A 13393-nucleotide genomic window follows, 5' to 3' on the forward strand; every position below is an offset into this window, starting at 1 on the left:
CTATACTCCCCAAGCTCTGAATGAATAATTTAGACAAATAGCTTCAGTCTATGGATTGTGATGTGATTAGTTATATGGGACTTTTTTTGTTCCCTAATTGGACTGTTGACACTTTTTATCAATTGAAAATAACTAATATTGAACAATGCACTAGTGGATTTTGTCCTGATGGTGCTGGCACAGATCCTTAGAAAACTGGGAGTCAAAGGTGCTACACTGAAGATCTGTGTGCCTGTATTTAGTATGGTGCATCCTAGTTAGCCTTTTTAGGACCTTACGTTAATTCTGTCCTCCAGTAATAACCATTGAATGAGTGTTCCACTTTTCTTTACCTTTTTAGATGAAATCTTCATTGTTGTTATGGGAGCATTATTCTGAAAGACAAATCACATTTATATGCCTTCTTTTATTTATTATGTCATGACATTAAACTTTAACGTTTTCTAAGCCACAGTCATTTCTAGATAAACTGTTCTTTTCCAGACTCTTGAGGAGATGTCATTCACACCTAATCATCTTTTGCCACAACTCAACAAATATGACATAAACACAAAGTTTGAGTCAGTAAATATACTGGCTGCATGAACCTCTGGACTTGACTAAGACACATTAACAAGTTCTCTCACACTTCTGGCAGAACAGCTCTTAAGAGCTGGCTCACCACTACAGATAGGCAGTATGTGTTTGCAAACCATCACTCTCTCTTTGGAAGGCACAGCCTTTGTTCTTGGAAGGTGACAGCATGCAGGAATCATGTAACAGCTCGTACGTAATTAGCACATGATCCGGACAAGGAGAATTAATATTTCTTCCACACTGTATCTACAACGCATGCACTTTGGTTACTGTCTAACACATGATTTTAGATAATCAACAAGAAATGCCAACATTACAAATGATGTGAAGTGTTACTGAATTTTTGTTTTTGCTCAGTGTACTCAGTGGACACTGCACACTACTGTATGTAGTTTTCAGTGACTTATTATCTGTGTGAAACGGAATGTTAAAGAACATCCTTTGGAGTTATTACATCCACTGTGTTAAACCAATGAAACAATCCATTATTCTCATCAAAATTAATGGTGTCAGTGATGGCAACAGTAATGGTAATCATTATTTTGGGGAGCAAGGATTTACTATAGTAATCACAAGAGACGGATGCCATTGTGGTAGGTCAGGATTAAAGTGTGGCACACCAGAAGAGCTGTGAGGAGGCCCAGGGCTGGAATTGCAAGGGGCTTTGCAGAGATTGGGAGGAGCTCAGAATTGGGACTGTGGGGTTGTAGCACTTCAGGACTGAATACTTGGGAGCTGGGAAATGTGAGTTCAATTCCATGTTCCACCATAAGCTTTCTGTGTGACCTTGGGCAAGTTGCTTAGATTTTTCGGGGCCTCAGTTCCAGTTTTACAGTTCTATCTGTAAAATGGGGGATTGTAGTACTTCCCTACCTCACAGAGATGCTGTGAGGACAGATACAGTAAAGATTATAGGGTGCTCAGATGCTACAGTAGTGTGGGACATATAAATACCTGAGGTGAACAAAAGTGCACAGGCAGATGCTGGGGCTCAGGACTGGAGCAGTAAAAGTTTAGTAGGTGAGAAATGAGTCATATTGACATAGCTGTAAGGGGTAAATGGCCAGATTAATAAGGTGTTGCTGCCAGTTCATGTCTAATGGGTAGTAAATTTGCAGAGGTCAGTGTGTGGGAAGCATACAGTGCCTATTCCCCCCTTGCTTTGAACAGTTCTATCAGTGTCTCATTTTCACAAACACTGAAGTAGATCAAAATGTCCCCGATTTGTGTCTGCAGTGCTGTTCTGTGGCCCTGTCCCTTCTGTCTTGCATGGAAACAAGATTAAATAGCTTTGCTCCAGCCATTTTTCTCACTGCAATCTGTCAAATGCCACCTTGGGCCTCAGATTCCACTTTCCCTCTCAGAGCTACTTTTCAAAAAGAAAATACTTGACAGCAGTACCACATGCTTTACTTAGTCTAGGCCTTTACTAACACTAAGCCTACGCTACCCTTGTCCCCTCTATTTTTGAGAGTCATTAGTAAAGCCCCAGCACAACTACATATGTTTTGAGCCCTGAGCTTATGCTAGAATGACCTTGGGGGCTCAGAATGTAATGATGAGAAGACCAAGCAGGGGACTGAGAGTCCTGACCTTGGGTTCTCTCCCAGGCTTTGGTACAGACTTCCCATGAGCCCTTGCTTTCCCTGCCTAGCTTCCACTGCTCAAAATGGAATGAATACTATTTCTGGTGAAAGAAGTCCCATAAAATATGATTCATGTGCACTTTTTGAAAAAAATAGGCTCAGTTTTCCACACAAGGCATAACAGGATCATTTAAGTTCACAGGTGACTCATCCTGGGGTACAAAGGGACTGTGGAACATGGGTTGGGACAGGCGTGTATGAAGGTGTGCAGAGGAGGAGGTTGTGGAGAGACGGCAGTCCCTTGTATGGCTTGCACAAGGGAGGGCCTCTGTCCACAGGGGAGAAGAGGGTATGCTTCCTTGGTGCGCCCAAAGAGGGCTGGGAGGAGATGGAGCCATGACCTTTCCCTTTCCACATGTGCCTACACAGCAAGTTAGCCGCACCATAGCAAGCGGGCTGCCCAGGCCCTTGGCACAACAGGCTGAGCTGCCCTGGGTGCAGTGCAGCTCAGCCCAGATCCCCATCACTTTCCCTGAGTCTACCTGGTAAATGATAGTCCACTCACAAATTTCAAAGAGCTTTCACCAGTGGGGTAAACAGTTCCTTATTGTTCTAACAGGCAGCTAGAATGATTGACAGAGAGAGACTCTTTTATTATTTTTGCCATTAATTGTTTATGCCTCTTTTCAGCTTACGGTGATTTAGGCCTAAAGCTTTTTGACTCCAGTGACATCTGGCTTTAAAGAACTGGAGCAAAGTAAAAACAACACTAGTTTGCTTCAAAATGTGGCTCGTAATCAGAAAGCTTATCGTATAATCAAAGAAGTAAGAAAGAAAGAAAAAGAAAAACTGAGATTCCAGCTGCAAATGGCTGTTGCCTCAATATGTGATGCCAATGATAAAAGTCTCCTGCTGGCAGCCAGTATAACATGACCTCTTAAAAAATGTAATTATCAAAATCCTTTGAGCCAGGATGACGACATAAGAAATACAAGGCATTTGAATGCAAAAAAGAAAAAAAAAAGGATTTAAGCCCATTTACACTCCACAGTACACTAGACATGACCTTATTCCTACTTCCTTCAGCTGGAGGGCATCAAGCTGACATTCTACTAATTTATTTGATCTTTTATCAAGTGCTAGTCACCCTTGCTAAAGTCCTTTAGACCAAAATGTTTGTGTGAATGAGGAATGAAAGGGGGAGCAAGACAAACCTGAAAAACCTCCAGTTCTTCTAAAATGAGCTCTCCACTTGCAGAAGAGTTGGTGGGTAGGACAACAACTTTCTGTACAGTCCCCTGATCTGGAACATAGAGAGAGAGAACAGATGAATTCTTACCAAGTAGGAAAAAATATTAGAGGAAGAAGCTTAGTGGAGAGAAGGGTGGAAATGATTTTCATAAATTCATAGATTTTAAGATCTGGAGGGACCATTAGATCATCTAAGTCTGACCCCGTGTAGAACACAGAGCATAGACCTTCATCCAGTCACTCCTGTAATGAGCCCAATAACTTTGTGTTTGATTTTAAAATATCTGTAATAACTCTTCCTAGTGTGATTCATACAAGCAGACAATAGATGTATAAAGGGATTAGACTTTTCTCACACTTTTTTTGATAAAGTCATGGTCAGATATTTATTTATTCATTCATTTATGTATTATTCTTTTATAGCACCCATAGGTATCCATCAGAATTAGGTCCTCGCTGTACTGGGTGCCATACAAACACAGAGGAAGAAGCAGCCCCTGCCATAAAGAGTTTACAATCTCAAAACACAACAGAAACAAAGGAATGGAGAAATGGATACAATGCCGAATTTTATGTGCAATTCCTGGCAACATATAACAGAAACTAATAACATGTAAGCAATCTGCATGGTACAAATTTCAGTGCAAGAATCAGTTTTAGCATGGGTGAGATGCAAGCCTTCGCCAGTGTGGATTGGTGTGCACCATCAATAATTGGGGCCTTATGTAGCAACAGAAGCCATTGTTTTTATCCACATGAGAATCAAGGATGCCCATGAGGAATGCTCGAAAACTGGTCTCCCACAGCAGCGTCATAAAAACACATAGTAGCATGTAGTCTTTGTCCACAAAATCAATTTGCTCGCATGACATTTGAAATGGGGATTGAGGTGGGACTTGAAGATGGGAAGGTAGTGGCTTTATGGTTCAGAGAGGCTGTTCAAGGATTTGTTCAGGGAGGATGTTCTGTGAGAAAGGGATGACATTGAAGGCAGTGTGTGAGGTGACACAATATGATATAGAAACAGATAAAATGGGAGAGATTTATATTATATTAATTATTAGCATTACCATAGCACCCAGGGGCCCCCGTTATAAACCAGGACTCCATTGTTTTAGGGCCTCCAAGGTAGGGACAAATGTATTGTATTTGATGCAGTGGAAAAGGCAGTGTCAGAAGATGGACTCAAAGAAAGGTTTGAGATGGTAAGAATGGTAGACCAGAAAGAGGATCTTAGCAACTAATTTTATGCTGATCAGCCAGGACTTTGTTGGCTCTTCAGAAAACCGTGAGCCTTGGGCTATATCTACACTACGAGATAGGGGTGTGATTCCTCTGCTCATGTACACGTAACTTGGGCTAGCTCTCACAAAGCTAGTGTGAGAGTGCACAGCGGTATAGCTGCTATTGCACTGCTGAGCCCTGCCGAGCCCATCGGTTTCAGCGGGGTCGTATTCAGCAGCACTCAGCTTCTGCTGCCTCTATCTGGGCCACTGAGGCTACAGTGTAATTTATACTCATGCTAGTTCAATGACAGCTAGCACAAACATGTGTACACAAGCAAGGGAATCACACCTCTATCTCGTAGTGTAGACATAGTCTTGGATGAAAAAAGGGCTATGGACCTAGGTGCTGGAACTAGGGGTGCTGGGGATGCTGCAGCACCTCCTGGCTTGAAGTGGTTTCCATTATATACAGGGTTTACAGTTTAGTTCAGTGGCTTTCAGCACCCGCACCATAAAAATTATTCCAGCACCCCTGGCTATGGGTTCCTCTTGTCAGGAAGGACTAGAACTCAGACTGACTATAACAAACCTATTTTGCTCCATATTGTCACAGAGGAGAAAGAGCAAAAAGTTTGTATCCCCCTTTTGTCATGAAATGTTTCAATAATAATGTTGAATTGAGCAGGTCAGTAAAATGTTAGAGGGGTGTGTGTGTGTGTGTGTGTGTGTGTGTGTGTGTTTCTGCCTGTAGGCAGGTGATCTGAGCTTCCCATCAGGCAATCTATGATGTTGACAGAGGAAAGCAAAAGCGGGAGACTTGTGATTTTGTTTTTAAGGTCAGTGACTACATTCCATAGCTGGAGTTAGAATGCAAGTTGGTTGCTGTAAATAATTTAAATAATTCTTTTTCCGCAGTGTAAGCCAGCAGATAGGCATACTTTGGCTTCAAAATAAATAACTGTACTCATGTACAATAATCCTGACCACACACCTAAACCACACTGTTGTTTTTTAACATTACATCAAGAAACCTAAAGTAGCCAAGATATAAAAAAATGTATAGCTATCAACTGTACGTGCTCAGCAAATGTTAGCCATGAATATTTCATGAGGATTTGTTCTATGGTTATCGTTTGTCCTCATTATGCAATGACATGATAAACCAGTTCTTTCAGAAGAAACTTTCCTGAAACTAAATCTTTTGACAGTACCCCAGTGGTCTGGACAGGGTGTCAGCATTAGCAAAACTGTGAGGACCTGAAAGAGGTTTACTGGCTGCCAGGACCTACACAATCCCTAAGCTCCTTGAGTACTGTGGAATGTCCTTCCATGGAGCTGAGATGAAGAGTGTGTGTGTGTGTGGATAAGGCACTAACCTTTACCTCTATAAAGCCAGTCAAGTCATGAATACGTGTAGTTTGTACACATAGTCTGTCTCTATTCCCTCTCCTTCTCACCTCCCTTCACAGCATTGTGTTATGACTCTTCTCCAGCAACGTCCTTTGTTCCCTCAATATCAGGATATACAATATAGTGGTGGGGAGGAGTTGCTGATTGTCATGAATTTTGGAATATACTCTCAACTGCCTGTCCTGTGTCCTCTAAACCTCACTTACAGGATGTAAAATACTCAAATGTACATTGGTACAGACCCTTCCTATCCTCACACATGCAATATGGGTCTGACTCATACAAAAGTAAGTGTAATTCATCTATGTAGCAATCCATTCCACACATTTAAAACTGTGAACTGGTCTTCAATGCACAAACCCTGAAATGGGTTGCTGAAATTAGAACTTACAGTAGGAGACCAGCATGGGTATTTACATAACTAAGCACGGATATGAGCACACAAATTCAGGGACTTGTTTTCCTTATAAGGTACTCCACATCTGAAAACTGGGTTCCTGAATCATTAGCTTCTGCAATGCCTTGATAAAACAGGATAAGCGGACAGTATTTCCCATTTGCATCTCAATTTATTGCCCGTTGTCTCAATATTATTTTAACATGACAAGCCAGATCCTTATCTCCAGATACATTCCCTTTCATAAGGAATCCCCACACCACTCTACTGTGCTTACTAGTCCTGCTATATTTTCAACTTATTTTATGCAATGTAAAGCATGACAGTGGAAAATTGCTCATTAAAAACAATTTTATGCAAGGATTAACCTTGGCCTGTGGGCTGTTCCCTAACAATACACAATAACACTAGTTTTACTGTTATTGTTCAGTCTTTTCCTTGGTAAGTGAAACAAAAATAATTGTCCCCAGATGGCTTTCCTAGTCCCTTTTCCAAAATGTTTAGCTCTCTAGACTGTAAGAACAGTGGTTGTCAAACCAAGTGCACTTCTATGTGTTCATCTCAGAATAACTACATTTGAGTTTTGTTGCAAATCTTGTTTGTTCACTTCTGTTAATGGAATTAAATTCTTGGGTCAAAAGGAATGTTGGAAAGGATACTGGCAAAACAGTAATGGACACGAGGTATGCAAAATTACACACAGTCTGATGTGTTTTCCAGTTCATTATTGTCCTTAAAGCAAGGTACAAGAGGACACAGAATGAATGTAAGTCAGTTATATTCACAACAAGATCCTATAAAAATCAAACAAATAGAGGGACAATTTCTTTCCTGGAGTAACTCTGTTGACTTCTCTAGAGTCACTCCAAAGATGAATTTGACAAAGAATGTGTTAGTTCTACTAAATTAGGAGACAAGCCATTGTGTCTGCTAAACACTAGAATATACCAAGCTACATGGCAGATTTATGCCTTTCATTGGTCTCTCTGTAGGTAATACACAACACTTGACCTTACTACAGTAGGTTTCAATACCCATGTTGTAACAGAGAGAAAGAGAGAGAGGCAAGGAGAGTAGAGGTCTGGCTGAGTGGTAGGTGGGTGCAGCCCTAGTTCAAATAGCCCGTCTATTGGTTGAGCTCTGTAGAATGTGAACCAAAAAGGAGTCTTTCCCCAGCTGAGACCCATAGGAGCTACAATATATTAAGCTTCTGTCATCTGGAAGTTGCTCTTTGCATGATACCATAATCTGAGTTCCTAGCTCACCGTTTCTTTCTTTCTTCCTTTCTTTCTTTCTTAAGCAGATTCTCATTTACATGTTACTTTTCTCTTCAATGGCCTCTTTGGTCTCCTGCTACAATTCCTTAAACATGTGGCCTTTACGCTACACCATGTGAACCACTGTTTTATACTTTTTCCCCTCTGTCTTGTTCCACAATTTCCAGTGGACAAAATTCTGAGAGTTGCTGAGAACTTGGAACTTCCTCTGACATCAGCACCTCTCAGGATCTGGCCCATAGCTTCACATGATAGACCTCTTCTCCCCTTATCTGTCTCTATACAACATGGGTATTATCACCTACTGTAGCAAGGTCAAGTACTGTATATTAGTTTCTTTCGAAACGACAAAACTCTTGGAACGATAGACCTCAATCCCTAATCGAGACCTGATAACTTCCATTACTGACTAGTGACATTCACCTTTTCTTTAAAAAAAGGAGTACTTGTGGCACCTTAGAGACTAACCAATTTATTTGAGCATAAGCTTTCGTGAACTACAGCTCACTTCATTGGATGCATAAAGTGGAAAATACAGTGAGGAGATTTATACACACATGGTCTGGTTAGTCTCTAAGGTGCCACAAGTACTCCTTTTCTTTTTGCGAATACAGACTAACACGGCTGCTACTCTGAAACCTTTTCTTTAGAGACTACAGCCACATAAACTAATAAAGAAAGCTGTTATGATTGCTTTCCTGCCCCGCAGTTAATAGTATCCTAGCCATAGATAATCATTGGCATTGGCATTATATAACCCACTGGTCAGTGTGCATTACATGTGTCTGCAGGTCCCTGGTTCAGTGCCTGGTGTGTTGACCAACATAGCAGCCATCTCAATAGCACTTTCTGGAAATACTGAGTTAAGTTCCAAAGATGAAGCGGTATTCTTGTTCAGAGAGCAGGTACAGGTCTGGGCAAAATCCACCAACTTTAGTTTGCACAAGTTTCAGCGGACCTTACAAGGTTGACCGATGAGCTTCGCTTTGAGTTTGGGGTTAATTTGAATTCCAAAATATAAATCAGACACAAATCAGATGTCAAGAATTAGAACATTCAAAAACCAGTTGGAGAACATTTCAATCTCTCTGGTCACTCGATTACACACCTAAAAGTGGCAATTCTTTGTCAAAAATCTTCAAAAACAGACTCCAACGAGAGACTGCTGAATTGGAATTAATTTGCAAACTGGATACAATTAACTTAGGCTTGAATAAAGACTGGGAGTGGATGGGTCATTACACAAAGTAAAACTATTTCCCTATGTTTATTCCGCTCCCCCCCCCAACCCTCACTGTTCCTCAGACATTCTTGTCAATTGCTGGAAATGGCCCACCTTGATTATCACTACAAAAGGTTTCCCTCCCACCCCCGCTCTACCGCTGGTAATAGCTCACCTTACCTGATCACTCTCATTACAGTGTGTATGGTAACACCCATTGTTTCATGTTCTCTGTGTATATAAATCTCCCCACTGTATTTTCCACTGAATGCATCCAATGAAGTGAACTGTAGCTCACGAAAGCTTACGCTCAAATAAATTGGTTAGTCTCTAAGGTGCCACAAGTCCTCCTTTTCTTTTTGCGGATACAGACTAACATGGCTGCTACTCTGAAAATATAAATCAAACTCTTACATGATTTGGAACAATCTAATCGCGTATATAGAGCCTGATCCAAAGCCTACTGAAGTCAATATAAAGACTCCCATTGACTTCAGTAAATTCTGGATTAGGCCTATAGTTAACCTATTTAACAGCATGATCTTATTACTATTAACCTCATGCTCCCTTCCCCTTCTCTCCTATTATTTTTCACACACATTTCAGCACGGGGATCATGTCTTTCTCTGTGTTTGTACAATGCTCAGCACACTAGGGGGTCTCTGTCCTGACTGAGGACTCTGGACAACCATAATACAAATAATAAATAATGAGAGAATGCAATTTCTTTCATGCCAAACCTTCTCAAACAAGACAGGTTTCAAAGCTTGACTTGAACTCGAATGTTACTGGGATCAAAATCTGCTTATGAGGGATTGGAAAGAGTGAACAGCAAGAGGAAAAAGAGCAAACATCCCCTAGGCTTGGAAATGGAGCAGAGAGTAGGCAGAGTGGAAAACAAATGGAGAGAGAGCGAGACTGTGAAGAAAGGAACACAGAGAGAGGAAGAGAACAATGTGAAAGAAAAAATGAATAAGTTACAGGATCCTCTGGTTGTGCAAATCAGCAGAGTCCTGTAGAAGCCAGTTGAGCTATGCCTGCTTACACCAGCTGATGACCTGACCCACAGTGTATAACAAAGGAGGTACATAATAATGAATAGTGATATCAAATGCAGAGCTGTTTGGCTGACATACAATGTATTGAAGAGGAGAGATTTGAGTTTACATCTCTCTTTCCAAATTACCACCAACCGTTCTTTTCCACAATGACCATTGTAGCTCAGTATTGCCAACTTCAAAGAAAGACTTAGAACAAACAAACAACAATCCCACAAAAAAATCGACAAATCAAAGAGCTGGCTGTGCACATCATCAAAACCACCATCACAGTTGACACTAACTGCTACCATGCTAAACATTTTATGGAGAGGTCTCCTCCTTTGAGGGGTCCCTCATGTTGAGGCATAAGGAAGATTGGTGGGGCAGCGTGAGAAGTGCTTTTGCCCTGGTTGTTCTTGTAGCGGGGCAGATGGAGTCTGTGAACTCATGCCTTAAGGTCGTTGATTGGGCACATTTCATAAGCATTACATTGACTTGAAATAAAGAAGTAAAAAGAAAAGAATACGTTTTCCATGATGCCTAAACTCTCTTTGTGTGAAACCCTTTCAGGCATGGGACAGCACGTGAGATTCTGAGATGAATGGTTGTACTGCTTAGCAGTTAAAGCTAAGTACTGACAGCCAGGCCTCCTGGGCTCTCTCTTTCTGGCTCTGTCACTGTTTTGCTGCATGGCCTGGTCAAAGTCACTTAATTGTTCAATGTTTCAGCTTACCCCATCTTGAAATGGATATAATACTTGCTCAACTTATGGACTTGCTGTGAAACGTAATGAACAGTCTGTAAAGCCCTTTGAGGTCTCTCCCAAAGAGCAATTCGTAAGTGCAAAAAATTACTGGGCTAACTACTTAGATCTTCATTCAGTGTCTACTCATTCCATTTCCATACTCTTGAGAGTCAACGCGAGTTTGAGTAAGAACTGAGTAGGGATCTCAGGATACAGATCCTGGGAGGGAATTTGCAACTCCTAAAATGGCTATAAGGGTAAAAAAGCTTTGGAGGAGATGATCATCATAACACTTTGAATGATTCGCTCACTATGCCTGAGTAGACCTGGGAAACCAGGCTGCCTTTGGTATCGCTCTTGTGTAAAACCTTCTTCCAGAGCGCAAACACAGAACTCCAACTAGTGAACCTAAGGCTTGCTTTTCTCACCAGATTATATAGCTCTGTAACAATCTGTAGTTCATTACATGTTATGAGTTATTCCATTGCTGGATACTACTGTTGTTAGTGAGAGTTAGTCTTCCAAAAAGACAGCCAACATCACAAAAGCTAGTACTCCAGGGATTTAGTCACATATGTGGCATCCATATTTTAACCTCATGCTCTGAAAGTGCCAAATGCAACCAGTCTTTCAAATGAAGGGTTCAAACAATTGGACGAGAGACGGAAAGATAATTAGAAACACTGAACAAGCACACACAACGTTAGACACTGGAGACAAAACCACACGCACACGGCCCAAGTTAAACATATGAAACTGTGCTAAATCATCCTGAAATCTGAAACACCTTTTACAATAGTAATTTAGCCCCCTTTTCAAAAGCTGTATGACCTCATGTCTTATAGGAGCTGAGAAAATGCTTAAGGATGGCCAACGACTGCTGAATGTGCCTGAACCTGACGTGGACATTTAAATATTTCCATAACACTAACAACAATAAAGAAAGCATGCATAGTCTAAGCATTGTGCAATCTGGTGCACTCTGCACAAAGACTTTGGAAGTGCAAGTGGTAGGTCGCAAAGTTAAAAAATAAATATTAACCTTAAGAAAATGCCTGCATGCTGCTTTGCTGTCTTTCTTAAACTAAAAGGGAAAACAATCTACCAGGGGATAAAGTGTAGAATTTGGAGGTTTGAGACATGGAGTAATGTAATTAAAATAAAATGCAAGGGAAATGAAATGCTTTATGAGCTGCAAAATTAGACAAGCACAAGCCTAACAAAGAAGCAGAGTAAGTGAAGAAGAGATCTAAATCCAAGGTCTTGACCAGATGACATAGACGAAAGGATATTAGCCTCATTGTCCTCGCCAAATATGCAAATGGGTAATTACACTGTGCCCAGCTAATTACAGCTGTGGTTTCTATTGGGATGAGAAGGTATTCTACACATGTCTATCTACCATTAAGTAGTTGCTGGTTTTCACCCCACAGGCACCTCCATTTCAGTGGTGGGTGTAGAGATCCCCATTGTGTCAAGCCTTCCTTCGCATCAGCCTGGCAGGTTTTGTAAAGTTCTTTGGGATTCTTCAGGATGAAAGGCACAGTGTAAATGCGAGATCGTTATCATTAGAAAAGCTGTGTGTAATGTTTCAAGAACAATGTCAGTCTATGGGATTTATTTCACTAGTCACGTAGCTTAGAAAAGAAGTACTGTACTGAAATTAACTCTTGGCAAGGAACAGTTACAGTGAGTTTGACATGGTTGGCTGCGGGTGCAAAGAAATATTGCATTTATTTCACTTTAGTGTAAAAAAAAGACATGGCTGGCTGTACCCTTCCTGTGCCATGGCTACATGATGAAAAATACAGGGGTTCCTAGAGCTCCTTTTGTTATTGTTCACTTGCACTCAGGAACTGATTTATTACTGAGACTCTCAAGGAGGCGCAGGAAGCTAAACATTTTGTGTGCTCTGCATCTGGCACAACATAAAACACTCCGATATGCAGCATGAGACAGGTCACTGACAGTGACAGACATGACTGGCAACATCTCAGTTCAGCAGCAGTAACTCACCATCAGAGACTGAGTGTAATTGTTACCAGGTGCCAAGGCCCATTCTCCACTGCTAAGGGGCTCAGGGCTCCCGAGAAATTATCAACTGAAATGCTGTTATACAATACAATTTTGCATTTTCTAGGATGAACTTACATAAGAGGAAATCCTCGCTGCACTTCTTCTTACCATTAATATCTTTATCGAATCCTCCTGAGCTTCACAGAAAGCACAGAGCCAAGGAAAAGGGTAGAGTCTTTCCTCACAGAGACAGAAATTTGATCATTTTTATTTACCAGGGTTGAGAGGCACTGTACCTATGTCATATGTTTATTTTATGGCAGGGCTATGAAGCTATTAGCATCTTCAGAAGAATCTCTGCACCACCCAGGAATTGTAACGTCCAAAAAAATAGATTAGCAGAAATTATAAATAGTATATATCACAGGGCATCAAGTCTATTGTTTTCAGCAGTTGTGGTTCTAATTTTAACTCTTTGAGATGGTGCACTAAATTGGATTTCATAGAATCATAGAAGGGTTAGAAGGGACCGCAAGGGTCAAAAGGGTCTTTTTGACCCAAGTATAAATCGATAAGTAACATCCATGCTTACATATAATGCACAAATTGTCCTGCAGTGGACAATGTGCTGGCAGATTATAGAATGA

At 41.0% G+C, this 13393-nt stretch overlaps 1 protein-coding gene across 2 annotated transcripts in view; it reads right to left on the bottom strand.

Moving 5' to 3' along the window:
- SEMA3C (semaphorin 3C) overlaps positions 1 to 13393 on the bottom strand; it is a 169053-nt gene that overhangs the window by 14212 nt on the left and 141448 nt on the right. For both annotated transcript variants that reach the window (XM_077807872.1, XM_077807873.1), the window contains 2 exons: positions 3377 to 3465; positions 333 to 374 (listed from right to left, as the gene is read on the bottom strand). In XM_077807872.1, coding sequence (XP_077663998.1) covers positions 333 to 374; positions 3377 to 3465 — 131 coding nt within the window. The remainder of the gene's footprint in view (positions 1 to 332; positions 375 to 3376; positions 3466 to 13393) is intronic.

Source organism: Eretmochelys imbricata, chromosome 1, assembly GCF_965152235.1.
Source record: "Eretmochelys imbricata isolate rEreImb1 chromosome 1, rEreImb1.hap1, whole genome shotgun sequence".
NCBI classification, from domain to species: domain Eukaryota; kingdom Metazoa; phylum Chordata; order Testudines; family Cheloniidae; genus Eretmochelys; species Eretmochelys imbricata.